The sequence below is a fragment of the Hyla sarda genome, chromosome 4 (assembly GCF_029499605.1).
Source record: "Hyla sarda isolate aHylSar1 chromosome 4, aHylSar1.hap1, whole genome shotgun sequence".
NCBI lineage: Eukaryota > Metazoa > Chordata > Amphibia > Anura > Hylidae > Hyla > Hyla sarda.
The window spans coordinates 97819647-97838907 of NC_079192.1; the positions used below are offsets into that span (position 1 = coordinate 97819647).

The following is a 19261-nucleotide window of genomic DNA, read 5'->3' on the forward strand; positions in this document are numbered from 1 at the left end:
TTGAGACCTTCTATGTGCACGCCTATTCCCATTTGGGATCTGTCTTTAGTGCTGAATAGACTTACCCTTCCACCTTTTGAACCCTTGGAAGATGTAGAGCTGAGCTGGTTGTCATATAAAGTATTATTTTTAACACCTATCACTTGTGCCAAAAGAGTAAGTGAACTACAAGCCTTATCATCTCGGGAGCCCTACTTGAAAATTCTGCCTGATGGAGTGCTGCTAAGAACAGTGCCCTCTTTTCTTCCCAAGGTAGTGTCTTCAAGCAACATCAATAGAGAATTGGTTCTCCCAATGTTCTATCCTAACCCCCTGACAAAAGAAGTCCGTTTCCATTCCGTGGATTTAAAGAGAGCTTTATTTTGCTATCTCTCCAGAGTACAAGAATTCTGGAGGGATGAAAATCTATTTGTACGCTTCACTGGTCTTAGGAAGGGGAGGAAGGCATCTAAAGATACCTTAGGCCACTGTATTAAAGTAGCCATATCTGATCTGAAGCCTATATTCTAGATGGTAAGGAGCCTCTGCATCCCTTAAAGGCTCACTCTACAAGGGCAACCTTGACTTCTTGAGCAAAAAGACAGCAAGTTCATCTTCTGGACATATGTAATGCAGCCTCCTGGACCTCTTCGTCTACATTTGTAAAGCATTACAGGCTCGATACTCAAGCAGGAAACCCAGCCTTTAGCACTGTTAGCACTGCAGTCTTGTCTGCAGTCAGAGAAGCGAATACCCCCCCCCCCCCCCCCCTTTAAGTTCGTTGATAAATCCCTTCTGTGCTGCCGGTAGGATGAAGAAGAAAGTTTGAATTTTACTTACCGTAATTATACTTTCTTCGAGTCCGAAGGCAGCACACTTACCCACCCAATAACATTTTTATATGCATGAGTTCTGGTCTATTTATTACACAGTGTGCATTGTTTCTGGGTTATCTTTATACTATAGTGGTTGTTAAGGAATTTAACCATTAAATATTCTAGGTGGGCGGTCCTATGGAGTGGTCAATGGGACTGGGAATATCCCTTCTGTGCTGCCTTCGGACTCAAAGAGAGTAAAATTGCGGTAAGTAAAATTCAAACTATAATTGACACACCAGCTGATATATTGTTCTTATACATGGCACACCAGCACATTGTTCTTATACATGACACACCAGCCGATACATTGTTCTTATACATGGCACACACCAGCCGATACATTGTTCTTATACATGACACACCAGCCAATACATTGTTCTCATACATGACACACCAGCAGATGTTTGCTATGGGCAACTGGTCAGATTTTCCTCTCCACAGGTTTTGCTAAATCTCCCACAATGTTCTTATAGATGGCAGACCAGCAGATACATTGGGAAACATTTATCAAAACCTGTGCAGAGCAAAAGTTAACAAGCTGCCCATAGCAACCAGAATGCTTCTTTCATTTTCAAAAAGGCCTCTGAAAAATAAAATAAACTATTTGATTGGTTGCTATGGGCAACTGGTCAACTTTTTCTCAGCACAGGTCTTGATAAATCTCCCCCATTGTTCTTTTAGATGATCCACCATCAGATACATAGGGGGAGATTTATCAGAACCATTGCAGAGGAAAAGTTGACCAGTTGCCCATAAGATTGCTTCTTTCATTTTTGACCTTGAAAAATTAAAGAAGCAATCTGATTGGTTGCTATGGGGAGCTGCACCACTCTTCTTTAATACATGTTTTAATAAATCTCCCAAATGTTCTTATAAATGGCTCACCAGTTAGGGGAGATTTATCAAAATCTGTGTAGAAGAGTGGTGCAGTTGCCTATAGCAACCAATCAGATCACTTCTTTCATTTTTGAAAAGACCTCTAAAAAATCTGATTTGTTGCTATGGGCAACTGATCAACTTTTCCTCAGCACAGATTTTGATGAATCTCTCCCATAGTTTTTAAAGATGGCACACAAGTGCATATATATATGTGTCTGCTTAATGCCAAATACAGCCCTGCCTGTGGATACATGGTCCAGATTTATCAAACTATGGGAAAAAAAATGTGAGTGATTTCCCCACAGCAGCCAATCACAGCCGAGCTTTTCTACTCTAACGAGCTCAGGTAAAGTGAAATCTGAGCTGTGATTGGTTGTTATGGAAGAACCTCCCCAGTTTTCCCTCAGGCTGTTTGATAAATCTGGGTCATCGTTCTTATAGTCCAGATAGAGCTGTGTGCAGGAGCCCTCCTGCTGGATTTCTGAGCATTATCGCCCTACCCGCAAAAGGTGTCCCATTCCTGCCCCCTCCTGCCACATGTGTCTAATCCCGCCCACTTCTGCAAACATTTTGTCACAGCTTTTAGAGATAGTACCCCCTGTGCCATTTCATTACCCCTTGTGCCATTTCATTATTCCTTGTGCCATTGGGCCATAAGGTTGAAAAAAGACCAGAGTCCATCAAGTTCAACCTATATCCCTAATGAGTCCCTCATACCAGAGGCAAAAAAAAACTCATAATAGAGGTAAAAATTCCTTCCCGACTCTAGATATGGCATCAGAATAAATCCCTGGATCAATCTCCTCTCCCTATAAATCTAGTATACATAACCAGCAATGTAATTACTTTCCAAAAATACATCTAGACCCCTTATAAATTCTTTAACAGAGTTCCACATGACAACCTCTTCTGGTAGAGAATTCCACAGTCTCACTGCTCTTACAGTAAAGAACCCCTGTCTGTATTGGTGTAGAAACCTTCTTTCCTCTAGACATAGAGGATGCCCCCTTGTTATAGATACAGTCCTGGGTATAAATAGATCATGGGAGAAATTTCTGTACTGTCCCCTAATATATTTATACATAGTTATTAGGTCTCCCATAAGCTTTCTTTTTTCTAAACTAAATAACCCTAATTCTGATAATCTTTCTGGGTACTGTAGTCCTGCCATTCCCCATATTACCCTGGTTGCCCGTCTTTGAACCCTCTCCAGCTCCACTATATATTTCTTGTACACTGGTGCCCAGGACTGTACACAGTATTCTATGTGTGGTCTGACTAGTGATTTGTACAGCGGTAGAATTATTTTCTTGTCGTGGGCATCTATGCCCCTATTGATGCACCCCATGATTTTATTTGCCTTGGCAAAAGCTGCCCGACACTGGTCACTACAGCAAAATTTACTGTTAACTAAGACCCCTAAGTCCTTTTCTATATCAGTCATCCCAAGTCCTCCCCATGTGCATTACCTTACATTTATCAATATTAAACCTCATCTGCCGCCTCTCAGCCCAAACCTCCAACCTATCCAGATCCATTTGTAACAGTGCACTGTCCTCTATAGTGTTTACCACTATACAGAGTTTAGTATCATCTGCCAAGATTGCTACTTTACTATTCAACCCCTCTACAATGTCATTAATAAATATATTAAATAGAATAGGACTCAAGACTGACCCCTGTGGTATCCCACTAGTAACAGTCACACAATCAGAATAAGTACCATTTACCCCTTAAGGACCAAGGACGGATGAGTTCGTCCTTGGTCCCGCTCCCGTGATATAACGCGGGGTACCACGGTGACCCCGCATCATATCACGGCCGGCCCGGCGCCATAGTGAAGCCGGGACCCGCCTCTAATAGCGTGCGGCACTGATCGCGGTGCCGCGCGCTATTAACCCTTTAGCCGCGCGCTCAAAGCTGAGCCACGTGGCTAAAAGTGAAAGTAAAAGTGCCTGGCTAGCTCAGGGAGCTGTTCGGGATCGCCACGGTATAATCGCGGCATCCTGAACAGCTGTACTACAGGAGGAAGGTCTCTTACCTTCCTGCAGTCCGATCGCCGATTGAATGCTTCAAGCCTGAGATCCAGGCTTGAGCAATCAATCGCCGAAAACACTGATCATTGCATCTCTGTGGAGATGCATTGAACAGTGTTAATGATCAGTAAATGCAATGATATAGCCCCCTATGGGGGCTATAATATTGTAAAAGAAAAGTGTAAAAAAATCATTAACCTTTTGAATTATCCCTTCCCCTAATAAAAGTTTGAATCACCCGGCATTTCCAATAATAAAAAAAAACTGTGTAAATAAAAACAAAAATAAACATATGTGGTATTGTCGCGTGCGGAAATGTCCAAATAAAAAAAATATACCGCTAATTAAACCGCACGGTCAATGGCGTACGCGCAAAAAATTCAAAAGTCCAAAATAGAGTATTTTTGGTCACTTTTTAGATCATGAAAAGATGAAGAAAAAGCGATCAAAAAGTCAGATCAATGCAAAAATGGTAGTGACTAAAACTTCAGATCACGGCGCAAAAAATGAACCCTCATAGCGCCCGGAACACGGAAAAATAAAAAAGTTATAGGGGTCAGAAGATGACAATTTTAAACGTATAAATTTTCCTGCATGTAGTTATGATTTTTTTCTGAAGCAATACAAAATCTAACCTATACAAGTAGGGTATCATTTTAACCGTATGGACCTAAAGAATAAAGATAAGGCATCATTTTTACCGAAAAATTTACTACGTAGAAACGGAAGCCCCCAATGGTTGTATTTTTTCAATTTTGTCGCACAATGATTTTTTTTCCCGTTTCTCCATAGATTTTTGGGTAAAATGACTGATATCATTACAAAGTAGAATTGGTGGCGCAAAAAATAAGGCATAATACAGATTTTTAGGTGCAAAATTTAAAGAGTTATGATTTTTCAAAGGTAAGGAGGAAAAAACGAAAGAGCAAAGACGGAAAAACGCCCGGTCCTTAAGGGGTTAATAACCACCCTCTGTTTCCCTATCACTGAGCCAGTTACTTACCCACTTACACACATTCTCCCCAGCTCAATCCTTCTCAATTTATGCACCAGTCTTTTATGTGGCACCGTATCAAATGCTTTGGAAAAATCCAGATCTATGACGTCCAGCGATTCCCCCTGGTCCAGTCTGGAGCTCACCTCCTCATAAAAACTGATCAGGTCAGTTTGACAGGACCGATCCCTCATAAAGCCATGCTGATATGGGGTCATACATTTATTTTTATCAAGATACTCCAATATAGCATCCCTTAGGAAACCCTCAAACAATTTAATACAACCGAGGTCAAACTAACAGGCCTATAATTCCCAGGGTCACCTTTTGACCCCTTTTTAAATATTGGCACCACATTTGCCATGCGCCAGTCCTGGGGAACAGTCCCTTTCACTATAGAGTTCCTGAATATTAAAAATAGGGGTCTGTCTATTGCATTACTTAATTCCTTTAGAACATGGGGTGAATGCCATCTGGACCTGGTGATTTGTCTATTTAGATTTTTTGTAGGCGGCACTGTACTTCTTCCTGGGTTAGACAGGTGACCTGTACAGGGGAGTTTACCTTATCTCACTGTATTTCACCTGGCATTTCATTTTCCTCGGTGAATACAGTGGAGAAGAATTTGTTTAATATATTTGCTTTTTCTTGATTCCCGTTTATCATTTCTTCTTTTTCGTTTTTTAAAGGGCGAACACTTTTATTTTGAACCTTTTTGCTATTTATATAGTTAACTCCTTAACGACGAAGGACGTATATTTACGTCCTGCGCCGCCTCCCGCGATATTGGGTTGGTTCCGCGTCATATCGGGTTGGTTCCGGCGTCCATCAACGGCCGGGACCCGCGGCTAATACAGGACATCACAGATCGCCCTCACCCTTCAGACTCGGCAATCAAAGCTGACCGCTGCGTCTGAAGCGAAAGTGAAACTACCCCGGCTGCTCAGTCGGGCTGTTCAGGATCGTCGTGGTGAAATTGCGTGTTAATACATGCCAGTGATCTGTGTAAAAGATCAGTGTATGTGATGCTATAGGCCCCTAGGACTGTTAATAAAGATCATTTGAGCCCCTTCCCTAATAAAAGTTTGAATCACCCCCCTTTTCCCATAAAAAAAATAAAACAGTGTGAATAAAAATATACATATGTGGTATCGCCACGTGTGTAAATGTCCGAACTATAAAAATATATCATTAATTAAACCGCATGGTCAATGGTGTATACGTAAAAAAAAAATTCCAAAGTCAAAAAAAGCGTATTCTTGAACACTTTTTATACCATTAAAAAATAAAAAAAAGTGATCAAAAAGTCAGATCAAAACAAAAATGGTACCAATAAGAACTTCAGATCACGGTTCAAAAAATGAGCCCTCATACCGCCCTGTACGTGGAAAAAAGTTATAGGGGTCAGAAGAGGACATTTTTAAACGTATAAATAAGTAGGGTATCATTTTAATCGTATGGACCTACAGAATAAAGAGGTGTCATTTTTCATGAAATATGCACTGAGTAGAAAAGGAAGCCTGCAAAAGTTACAAAATTTTGTTTTTTCTTCGATTTTGTCGCACAATGATTTTTGTTTTCCGTTTTACAGTGGATTTTTGGGTAAAATGACCAATGTCACTGCAAAGTAGAATTGGTTAGGCAAAAAATAAGCCATAATATGGATTTTTACGTGGAAAATTGAAAGGGTTATGATTTTTTAAAAGTAAGGAGGAAAAAAGTAGCATGCAAAAACTGAAAAACCCTGAGGTTAAAGAACATTTTGAGGTTAGTTTTACTCTCTTTGGCAATGAGTCTTTCTGTCTCTATTTTTGCGGCTTTAATCTGTTTTTTTACATATTCTACATTTTTCTCTATAACTTTTTAATGCTTCTTCACTCTCATCCTGTTTTAGCAGTTTAAATGCTTTATTTTTGTCGTTTATTGCCCCCTTAACATTTTTATTCATCCATGTTAGTTTTCTTTTCTTCCTTATCCTTTTATTCTCATAAGGTAAATACATCTTACAGTGAGAATTTAAGATATTTTTAAAAGTCCCCCATTTAGTGTCAGTATTCTTGTTTTTGAGGACATTATCCCAATTTATATTGTTAAGGGCTTCTCTGAGTTGATCAAACTTTGCCTTCCTAAAGTTCATTGTTTTTGTGGCCCCTCGAGAGATTCCCTCATTGAAGAACAAGTTATAATGTATTATATTATGATCACTATTTCCTAGGTGTCCTTCTACTTGCACATTGGTTACTCTATCAGGTCTGTTGGTTAATATTAAGTCCAGTAGGGCGCCCCCTCTGGTCGGGCCCTGCACCATTTGGGACAGATAATTGTCTTTAGCTATAGTCAGAAACCTGTTTCTTTTATGAGATTCACAGGTCGCAGTCTCCCAGTTTATATCAGGATAGTTAAAGTCCCCCATTATTATCACATCATTCTGATTTGCTGCCTTGTTTATTTGCCTCAGTTATTGATCTTCTGCCTCTTCCATTATGTTTGGTGGCTTATAGCAAACCCCTACCAGAATTTTTTTATTTATATCTCCATATATTTCTACCCATCATGACTCCACATTATCGTTTCCCTCCCATATATCCTCCCGCAGTGCATCCTTCAGACTCGATTTCACATAAAGACAAACTCCTCCCCCTTTATGTTTTGTCCGATCCTTCCTGAATAGACTATAACCCTGTATGTTGACCACCCAGTTATGGCTATCGTCCAACCAAGTCTCTATTTTACCCACTATGTAATAATTCTCCTCAGACATCAACCACTCCAGTTCATCTGTTTTATTGGTCAGACTTCTGGCATTAGTCAACATGCAATTCAATGGTGTATGTTTTTTTTTCCTATGAAGCCTATCCCTATTAACTATTCTAACCCCTCCTCCGCTCCACCCCCAGGTACATTAATAAGTCCCCCCTTTCTATCTACACTATCTTCCCTTTCTATGTTGTAGGTTCCCTCCCCCCAGTCCCTAGTTTAAACACTCCTCCACCCTTCTAGCCATCTTCTCCCCAAGCACAGCTGCACCCTCCCCATTGAGGTGCAGTTTGTCCCTACGGTAGAGCCAGTATCCAACAGCAAAGTCGGCCCAGTTCTCCATGAACCCAAACCCCTCCTTCCTACACCAGCTTCTGAGCCACTTGTTTACCTCCCTAATCTCCCACTGCCTCTCTGGTGTGGTTTGTGGTACAGGTAATATTTCAGAAAATATTACCTTGAAGGTCCTTGCCTTAAGCTTGTGGCCTAAGTCCCTAAAATAAGTTTAAGGACACTCCACCTACCTTTTACTTTGTCATTGGTGCCAATATACCATGACTGCTGGGTCCTCTCCAGCCCCACCCAGCAACCTGTCAATCCAATCCAGGTTATAGCCTTAGCTGAATGGCAGCAGTTTTTCCAATGGTTTACAGCTTCAGTCTTGAACTATTGACCCTCCATTCCCTTCACTTATACAAGTGTCTCTAGTCCTGCAAAAAACATATTTACTTAATCCCTTATCAGTGAGAGGTTAGGTTACCCATGGGTTCCCTGTAACAACAGAACACAACACTATGGAAAGTATAAGTATTGCCGCTCCTAATTGTGCATTGCGAAGCATAGTGAAGCACATGAAAAGCATGCTTCTCCACGGTCACTTAACGTCTTCGTTTTGCGGTTACGTGAGGCACTGCATGCATTGGTCTTTATTCTTACAGTAGAGAAGTCATTAATTATAACTTTTTGTGAATTGGGACATTTTAACTTGCTTTTTTTTTTTATTCCAATCTAAATTTAGTAGGAGTCGGAGTCCGTACATTGTTTGCTGACTCCGACTCCACAGCCCTGCATTATTGTACCATGAAGATTGCATTTGCAGTGTACAAATTGTGTTTCTCTTTTATTAAAGTTTGTCCTAGTGGAAGGTTTGGTCGAAGCTGTGCGGAATTCTGTATATGCAGCAACAATGCAACATGTAACCCCATTGATGGCTCATGCCAGTGCTACCCTGGTTGGATAGGCAGCGACTGCTCTGATGGTAAGTTGCACTCAGACCCATAAAACCTTATACCCTTATACCGAAATTATGATTTTATGTAACTGAAACAGAAGACTATGTGAAATAGCAGAATCCAGTAAATCTGCTGTCCCCACAGTATATTGAGTTCTTTTCTGTGAGAAGAGATGCTATACGGTAATGTAATTTATTGCAGTGGAGCCAGGATATCCCGCATAGTGATACAATTCAATTACATATATAAAATACAGAACTTTCAGCAGATGCTGACCTGCTCCTGAATCTATTCTAATTGACTTAAATATAAATCTTTTTGTTTGCGGCGATGCTGAAAATACGCAATGTTAGGGAAAGCTTATAACAGAAAATTCTAGTTTTTGGCATAGCTGAACTTATACTAACTTTTTTAAACAGTTACACAAGCATTGTAGAATTATGTTAGCTGACATGCTCTTATTTTTACAGAATGCCCCCCGGGACTATGGGGTCCAGACTGTATCCACACATGTAACTGCCACAATGATGCTGAATGCAGCGCATATGATGGCGAATGCAAATGTACTCCCGGCTGGACAGGCCTGTTCTGCACCCAAAGTAAGTACATGATAATTTCTATATATATCTAGATATAGTACCGGCGCAAAAGGATATTCAGATTAAGCCGCCAAGATACAATAAAAGTGGATCCCTGTATTTCCACTCAGCAAGGGTTAATCATACAAAAATGATATGTGTGTCGGCGCTATAACAACTATGTAGCTACTGATCGACTTACTTTATATCAGAAGGGATCATGTGATCTTAATGATGTAGTTGGGGAAAAATTCTGTAATCACTAAAAGGAATAGAAAATAAACAATAGTAGACCTATATATTGTACTCCAAGTTGCACATGTCCACACTCTATAGGAATGACAGATAGCTGCTCTGATCCACACGGCATATGCTGATGTCCGACCTACATGTTTTCCTGTCGCTGTTACACGTGGCTCTTCTACGAGGTATGTTGTTTTTTGGTTCTCACGTCCGTTCCGGGTGACTTGGGGAGCTTCCAAAATAGAAATCCATCAATTTAGACCAATATATGGAGGGTTAACTTCAATATATTAAGCTATAGATTCCCCTAGGGGAATCCAATAAAGACCCTATTTTCCCATATACATATGTACTTTATGGTGATCCCACAAGCTTTATTAAATAATAATAATAAATATTGTGCACTAAATGAAACAGAACCACACACGGTTAAAAGATTAGCAAAGCAGCAGCTCGATATGTATTTTGTGTATAATTGTTCAATGTATAGAGGCTAACAACTCATCCTCTGCTGTTAACCAATCGTCCCTACTTAGTCTGCTGAGCGTGCCTGCAGTGCACGTCCTGCAACCAGAGCTGCTGCTGTGCTTTTAGCTTAAAAGAATCCCCTACTCTGCCCCCCTCAACATGTTTCGCTGCTCCCGCAGCTTTGTCAAGAGGTAGCGGGCATATGTAGAAATCCTCCGCTGAGCCATATAATGTCCAATACCAGGGAGCCGATCGCCAGGAGATGTGCTCCGGCCGGAAGCGTCTGGCCGGCTGGCTTCCCTGGTGTAATAGCGCTTTGCCGTAACCCAGGTTCTGCTAGTGACGTCACTACTGCATGGGCCTGGGGCCAAAAACGACCTAACGCGTTTCACAAAGTACGCTTTCCTTCCTCAGAGATCGTTGATGGTATAGGGTCACTGCTATTTATACTTGAAACTGCCCATCATCCATCTATCTCAGTGTCATCCTAGTTTTTGATATATATTTTGTAGTAGTGACTTCACTAGCAGAACCTGGGTTACGGTGAAGCGCTAATACACCAGGGAAGCCAGCCGGTGAGACGCTTCTGGCCAGAGCACATCTCCCGGCGATCGGTTCCCTGGTATTGTACATCATATCGCTCAGCTGAGGATTTCTATTTTGGAAGCTCCTCAAGTCCCCCGGAACGGACGTGAGAACCAAAAAACAACATACCTCGTAACAGAGCCACGTGTAACAGCGACAGGAAAACATGTAGTACGGACATCAGCATATGCCGTGTGGATCAGAGCAGCTATCTGTCGTTACCTATTGAGTGTTTATGACTGTGGACATGTGCAAATGGAGTACAATATACAAGTCTACTATTGTTTATTTTCTATTCCTTTTAGTGATTTCAGATTTTTTTCCCCATTTACATCATTAAGACCACATGATCCCTTCTGATATAAAGTAAGTGGATTAGTAGCTACATAGTTGTTATAGCGCCGATACACATACATTATAATTTCTGATAGTACTGCGTAATCTGTGTCTAACCTAAGCTTTTCCCATATTGTGCTTTGCATCTGGACAGCAGTTTATCAGCTATTACTCAATTTTCTAGATATTGATGCAGCACAAAAATATGCCAAGAAAACACAATGGGCCTATAAGTTACAATCAGATGTGTCGTGTTGTATAGTCACACCGTAAACGCAAGCAGCTTCATTTTACAGGACACAGTAAAGCTGGCCATAGATGTTAGATCCGTATAAGCCAATTGTGCAGTTTTCAGCTTGATCTCTAAATCTGATTTCAAGGTCATGGGTAACAAGGTCCCACATCGATGACTGCAAGCCGACAGATATCCTATGTTTGACCACCTTAATCCTAATTGTCACTTTCTGAACTTTATCTTTCTGGTTAGACTGATCAGGAAAGTAGAGCAGCGCACGCTGTGTATTATTATTAGAGTGATTTACTGCCCCCTCCTGGTGTATACGGCCCACCTTCCCGCAAGTCTACACATTATAGGCTGCATAAACATGTGCACATATTAAATGTCTTTGGTCTGTCAGTGAAGTGACATGTTTGCCCCTAGGAAAGTAAATGCTTTAGTACCTGTCATCTGCCTCATTATATGTCTTTGCATATGATATTAGGTGTGCAGAAATAATATGACAGATGTGGATTCACATTCTTCAAATAACTAATATTCTTCCTATATGCAATTTTGTGGTTGAAATCAGCAATAATCAAAGCACACACTGTTGTAGAATAGCGCACCAATAATTTCCTCCTCTCTCTTTCTAGTAACAGAGTATGTCTTAGAGCAGTGGTCTCCAACCTGCGAACCTCTAGATGTTGCAAAACTACAACTGCCAGCATGCCCGGACAGCCGTTGGCTGTCCGGGCATGCTGGGAGTTGTAGTTTGGCACCATCTGGAGGTCCACAGATTGAAGACCACTGCTTTAGAGGGTTGCTATAAAGGACGTTCTCAGTTATACATTAACGTTGGTGAGCCTACATTTCAAACCAGTGCAAGAGTACTATGTACGACTAAGGGTGCACTACAGCACCTGAAACGCGTCACATTGTCCATTCCTGTATGCTGGCTTTTATCACAATAAAGAAGAATCTGTTTTGGCACAATACATATTTTCACTGGAGTATTTTCTCCTGTTGCTGCAGTGCAAGAGTACTGTGTCAAAATAAAGAGAGTACCTGCACATGGCAGGCGTAGCCCTTCTAGTATGTTCTATTTTAAGAGTGCGTTCACACGCTATTACTAGCAGCCAGTTTCTGCTGCGGGAATCCCGCTGCGAGTTACACTACCATTGATTTAAATGGGTTCACAGGCAGTCCGCAATAGTGTCAGATTTGCGGACTGTCCGCGGACCCATTCAAATGAATGGTAGCGTAACTCGCAGCGGGTTTCCCACAGCAGGAAACTCGCTGCTAGTTACTAGCGTGTGAACGCACCCTAAAAGAGTCTTCTCGGACTTACAATAGGCCATTATTACTACTACTCCCAGTACCTCCACCACACAGCTCTTCATGTTTACCAGGCATAGCTCTGTATGTTTTGTAGCTGCTGTGTCCTTTTCAAAATATTGGGAATAAAAGCCCAAAAAGGTGAGCCAAACTAGCAGATTTTCGCTGGACCGGCTGAGTGTCTAATGTGTATGAGGACTCCCAACTCTACCCCAGCAGATAATGTTAGATGAACATAAGCATAGGATGTGTTAGATTTCAGCTTCCTGATCCTTTTGTTCTCGGGGAGGGGGGGGGGGGGGGGGGGAGCCACTGCCAGAGAAGTCTACAAGTGGCTTACTTACCCCTACTTTTTCCATTCACAATACATTAATACTTGGTCGAACTTACTTAAAGGGGTACTCCGGTGGAAAACTTTTTTTTTTTTAAATCAACTCGTGCCAGAAAGTTAAACAGATATGTAAATTACTTCTATTAAAAAATCTTAATCCTTCCAGTATTCATTAGCTGCTTTATACTATAGAGGAAGTTGAGTTGTTCTTTCTAGTCTGACCACAATGGTCTCTGCTGATACCTCTGTCCGGAGCAGAAGCAAATCCCCATAACAAACCTTTCATGCTCTGGACAGTTCCTGACAAGGACAGAGATGTCAGCAGAGAGCACTGTGGTCAGACAGAAAATAATTTTTTTGCCATGGACAGAAGTGCTATCCCATTGACAAACAAGACTTTTCTGGTGGATTTTTGCAGGAGATTGAACATGTCCAGAATCCAATTCTTCCATAGCAGAACTTCAGACTTATGAACTGAGCAGTGAAACTCCTTTAAAGTATGCCTATCAGTAATTTTTTTTATTTATATAATATAGATAATAACATTATATGTTTATTTGTATTATATATTGGTTAAAAAATGGTTAAAATGGTTAAAATGGTTAAAAATGAAAAAATGCTGTCTGGTCCCTGCAGCTATTTCCTGTGCATCTCTGTGCAAAGACAAAATACACAAAGGGATTGTGGGCAGACAAGCAGGGCTCTGTGCACTGAGGACAAGCAGGGCTCTGTGCACTGAGGACAAGCAGGGCTCTGTGCACTGAGGACAAGCAGGGCTCTGTACAGTGAGGACAAGTGGGGCTCTGTACACTGAGGACAAGCGGGGCTCTGTAAACTGAGGACAAGCAGGGCTCTGTACACTGAGGACAAGCAGGGCTCTGTACACTGAGGACAAGCAGGGCTCTGTACAGTGAGGACAAGCAGGGCTTTGTACACTGAGGACAAGCAGGGCTCTGTACACTGAGGACAAGCAGGGCTCTGTACAGTGAGGACAAGCAGGGCTCTGTACACTGAGGACAAGCAGGGCTCTGTGCACTGAGGACAAGCAGGGCTCTGTGCGCTGAGGACAGGAAGGGCTCTGTACACTGAGGACAAGCAGGGCTCTGTACACTGAGGACAAGCGAGGCTCTGTACACTGAGGACAAGCAGGGGCTCTGTGCAGTGAGGACAAGCAGGGGCTCTGTACACTGAGGACAAGCAGGGCTCTGTACACTGAGGAAAAGCAGGGCTCTGTACACTGAGGACAAGCAGAGCTCTGTACTCGGAGGACAAGCAGGGCTCTGTACATAGAGGACAAGCAGGGCTCTGTGCAGTGAGGACAAGCAGGGCTCTGTACACTGAGTACAAGCAGGGCTCTGTACACTGAGGACAAGCAGGGCTCTGTACACTGAGTACAAGCAGGGCTCTGTACACTGAGGACAAGCAGGGCTCTGTACACTGAGGAAAAGCAGGGCTCTGTACACTGAGGACAAGCAGAGCTCTGTACACGGAGGACAAGCAGGGCTCTGTACATAGAGGACAAGCAGGGCTCTGTGCAGTGAGGACAAGCAGGGCTCTGTACACTGAGTACAAGCAGGGCTCTGTACACTGAGGACAAGCAGGGCTCTGTACACTGAGTACAAGCAGGGCTCTGTGCAGTGAGGACAAGCAGGGCTCTGTACACTGAGTACAAGCAGGGCAATGTGGCTTGTGAAACACCCCTGACTCACACATCAGGATGATTGACAAGCCAGGAGCCGGCACAGCAGCCCTGCTTATCCCACCTTCCTGTATTTTGTCCCAGCATACACACACAACACACACACAATAGTTTTCAACCAAAAATATACAAATATTTTAACCAATATTAACCAATGTATATTACATATAGACATATAATTTTATAATCTACATTATTGGAAACAGTTTTACAAATGACAACTACACTTTAATATCTATTAGTTATATAACAGCCTTTTCTCCTTATCCCTCAATACACATGAACATTTAATTTAATGTGTTATGAATAGATAAGGGGAGGTAAACAACTGCTTGGTTGGGGAGTTGAAATTCAACATGCCCCGATATCAGCAGTCATGATAGAGTTGGAAGGCTCCCATACACATTAGTTGGTCTGCAGGTTGCGGCAAAAATGGCAGGTTTGGACAACTTGTCACTAATGTGTATGGAGACATTAAAAGGGTACTCCAGAGGAAAAAAATTCACATCAACTGGTGCCTGAAAAGTATACAGATTTGAAATTATTTCCATTTAAACATCTTAATCCTTCCAGTACTTAACAGTAATACTAGAAGTTATTTACAAATGTGTATACCTTTCAGACACCAATTGATTTGAAAAAATAAAATAAAAAAATTCTCCAGAGTACCCCTTTAAATGTTGATGGTTGCATTCCTATATGTATATAATGGATGTAAATGTCAGTATGGCACTACCATACATGCAGTTGTGCATTCAGTTAATGAAAACACCAATATTTTGGAATGTATGGTCATTCTATAGTTGCTATGCTAAAGCCACATTCACCACACAGAAAATCCATAAGGTATTGCAGTTCAATACATTTGCATTTATTAAAACCCCATTCACATGTAGCAGATGAGGGATAGCTACAGATTTTGTTGCAGATTTCACCTTCTGTAAAGAAAAGAGGTTCCACCACAAGATACGCTGGATTTTTTTCTTCCTTGTCTTTTCCTTAGTCCTTCCTCTTGCAGATTTGCCATATTACAGCACAAGTTTAGTTTATCCATAACCAGGATTGTATCCAAAGTAGAGAAGCAATAAGTCTTCATACTTTTCTTATTCTTCTATGTCTTGCTGACAAATGTCACCAGACTTGTAAAGTACAGTCTTAGGCCTCTGATGGTATCCTGCACATCTGCATCCTGGTGAAATGTAGAGCGCCATACCAAATAGGTTATTTAATCCAGATCCAAAGCAGGAATTGTGAAAGCTTTGGTTTTCATGACCCTCGGCCATCACAGCCACACTGAAGAGATAATGGAATTTTCTTTCTTTTAGAAAGGTCAGGAAAAAGTCATAGAACTGGAATTGCATGCAGCAGTCCGCAGCGAGGATCATGTGGCGCAGGGCAGCGTCTATCTCCAGCCTGTGCTTTAGACCAAAACTTCTCTGTCTTTTTCTGCTGCACATCATTATACCTGGGAACCATCATGGGACTTAGGGTGCATTCACACCACGTTTTTGCAATACAGTTCCCATATACTTTTTCTATGTGAAAACCGCATGGAACTGTATTGAAAACCGTATGCATTGACTCTCCATTGAAAACCATATGCCAAAAGATGCATCAGGTTGTGTCCGTTTTGCATCCTGTACGGTTTTGTCAGTTTTTTTCCCGTACCCAAAACCATAGCCTACCACAGTTTTTGGTCCGGGTGAAAAACTGTATTAAACCCTATACGTTTTTTTTTTTAACATGGAAGTCAATGGGAACCGTATAAAACGGTATGTGCGTACGGTTCCATCCGGTTTTTGACTTTGCACAGTTTTTTTTTCTTGGAATTTCAATCAAACAAGTGAAACTTTATTTAGAATGAAAAGTTAAAAACGTATACGTTTTTTTCTTAAAAAAACGGATGCAACCGAACATTATTTTTTTAAACCGTGTACGGTTTTTAACTGTATACTGGATAAAATTTGTACACACGTTTTGATACAGTTTAGTCCGGTTTTGAGGAATCAGTTTTTCATCAAAAACCTGATACGGGAACTGTATTGCAAAAATGTGGTGTGAATGCACCCTTAGTGCAAGCAAAATTTGAAAAAAATTTTATCTTAAAGGGTGCGTTCCCACAGGGCGTATATGCAGCGTATTTGACGCTGCGCAAAATTTATGGCAGCAGCGGGAAATACGCTGCGTATTCCTTGCTCACTATACACACAGGGCTTTCCGGCTGCAGTCCTATGTGTGTAGTGAGTTTTAGAGGCGAAGCCGCGTACCGGCGTGTCTGTGACACGCGGCTCCGCCTCCAAAACTCACTGCACAAATAGGGCTTCCGCCGGAAAGCCCTGTGTGTATAGTGAGCAAGGAATATGCAGCGTATTTCCCGCTGCTGCCATAAATTTTGCGCAGCGTCAAATACGCTGCGTATACGCCGTGTGTGGGGACGCACCCTTAGCAGTTTGGCGGTGGTTTTTGACGCTGCGTATACCCCCTGTGGGAACGCACCCAAAATGTGTCTGGTTAACCCAATAGAACATTATTAATAACCAGTCAGTTACGTTGCCTAACCAAAAATGAATGCAGCAAGAAATAGGCCTTTGCTATATACCAGTGGTTCTCAACCTGCGGACCTCCAGATGTTGCAAAACTACAATTCCCAGCATGCCCGGACAGCCGTTGGCTGTCCGGGCATGCTGGGAGTTGTAGTTTTGCAACATCTGGAGGTCCGCAGGTTGGAGACCACTGCTATATACAGTCAAAATTGCCAACTCAGCAGCTCACACTCTGAAAAGCACTGACTGACCAAGCACTTTGTAGCCAGAACATGGCAGTCCATAAGTGCTATCACTTGTCATCTTCAACATATATTTTCTACTATGTCCGGTAATGATCCCAATGTGGAGAGAATTATTAAAAGGCGTCAGGGAGTACTGACCCATAAACAGTACAGTATTTCAAAGTGTATAGATACAGTGCATACCATGTACTTTTATGATACTTTATTTATGACGGATACTAATACTAATATATTACCAGATGTAAGCGCTCGGGCATGTGCTGGGGATATCAGAAATGTGCTGAATCAGCTTTTAGCCTGCGGTGTGATCATTCATGAAAAGTTCCCCCTGTGCACTTGTATTTCATGTCAGGAAATTATTTAATAAGTTAATGACTAAAGCATTTACAGGGATAAGTGGAAAGCTTCAAGAATGATACTAGTCTTATGTGACACCCGGATACAGGCAAGAAAGCGATGAAAGTATTTTTATTTCTAATGTTTGGTGCTGCAATTATATTCTGAGGGTATACAGTAAGAGGCTCATGGTAAGAATCTGTATTCAGAGGTACCTGTAATGTATGTAGGAGCAATAAGTAGCAAGTAGTAAAGATGAAACATAGACAAGGCTCATTATACATGGCTTTATTCACAATTCTGCTGGTTGCTATAGTTAACAGCTTTAAGTATGTCCAGGGGAGTACTCAAAGTATTTGGCACGCAGTGTGGATCGATATTTGGCACCCCCTGGGTGGGTAGCAGTGCACACTGTGTCTGAGCGACTCGACTGGCCAATAAACAGCAGAAGAACATTTCTGCTCATAGTCCATCTGAGTCATGTGGTGGCAAGTCCGGTACCTTCAGTTTAGGGTAGGGGTACTCAACTACTTTCACAAAAGGTCCACTTGTCTTGGTCAGTTATCAGGTGAAGGTTCGAGCTGAACACCAGTAGTTAAAATGTCCCTTTTGTTTGCAAAAACTTTTTATATAATGTAGATAATAACATTATATGTACATTGGTCAAATTTTTTTTTTTTTTTAAGGTGAAAAAATGCTGTCCCTGCAGCTATTGCCTGTGTGTCTCTGTGCAAATACAGAATACAATAAGTGTGGGTGGACAAGCAGGGCTCTGTGCAGGCTCCTGGCTTGTCAATCAGCCTGCTGTGTGAGCCAGGGGAATGTCACAGAGCCTCAGTGCACAGAGCCCTGCTTGTCCTCACTGCATAGAGCCCTGCTTGTCCTCAGTGTACAGAGCCCTGCTTGTCCTCAGTGTACAGAGCCCTGCTTGTCCTCAGTGTACAGAGCCCTGCTTGTCCTCAGTGCACAGAGCCCTGCTTGTCCTCACTGTACAGAGCCCTGCTTGTCCTCAGTGCACAGAGCCCTGCTTGTCATTAGTTTACAGAGCCCTGCTTGTCATTAGTTTACAGAGCCCTGCTTGTCCTTAGTGCACAGAGCCCTGCTTGTCCTCAGTGCACAGAGCCCTGCTTGTCCTTAGTGTACAGAGCCCTGCTTGTCCTTAGTGTACAGAGCTCTGCTTGTCCTCACTTTACAGAGCCCTGCTTGTCCTCAGTGTACAGAGCTCTGCTTGTCCTCACTTTACAGAGCCCTGCTTGTCCTCAGTGTACAGAGCCCTGCTTGTCCTCACTGCACAGAGCCCTGCTTGTCCTCACTGTACAGAGCAATGCTTGTCCTCAGTGTACAGAGCCCTGCTTGTCCTCAGTGTACAAAGCCCTGCTTGTCCTCAGTGTACAGAGCCCTGCTTGTCCCCAGTGTACAGAGCCCTGCTTGTCCTCACTGTACAGAGCAATGCTTGTCCTCAGTGTACAGAGCCCTGCTTGTCCTCAGTGTACAGAGCCCTGCTTGTCCTCCGTGCACAGAGCCCTGCTTGTCATTAGTTTACAGAGCCCTGCTTGTCATTAGTTTACAGAGCCCTGCTTGTCATTA

At 42.2% G+C, this 19261-nt stretch overlaps 1 protein-coding gene and 1 long non-coding RNA gene across 15 annotated transcripts in view; one reads left to right on the top strand and one right to left on the bottom strand.

Annotated features, from left to right (window-relative positions):
* MEGF11 (multiple EGF like domains 11) overlaps positions 1–19261 on the top strand; it is a 581277-nt gene that overhangs the window by 508897 nt on the left and 53119 nt on the right. For all 13 annotated transcript variants that reach the window (XM_056571698.1, XM_056571686.1, XM_056571690.1 and 10 more), the window contains 2 exons: positions 8653–8781; positions 9226–9354. In XM_056571698.1, coding sequence (XP_056427673.1) covers positions 8653–8781; positions 9226–9354 — 258 coding nt within the window. The remainder of the gene's footprint in view (positions 1–8652; positions 8782–9225; positions 9355–19261) is intronic.
* Positions 15315–19261, bottom strand: part of LOC130368281 (uncharacterized) — a 59946-nt gene continuing 55999 nt past the window's right edge. For both annotated transcript variants that reach the window (XR_008892399.1, XR_008892398.1), the window contains one exon: positions 15315–16015. This is a non-coding gene — a long non-coding RNA (uncharacterized LOC130368281). The remainder of the gene's footprint in view (positions 16016–19261) is intronic.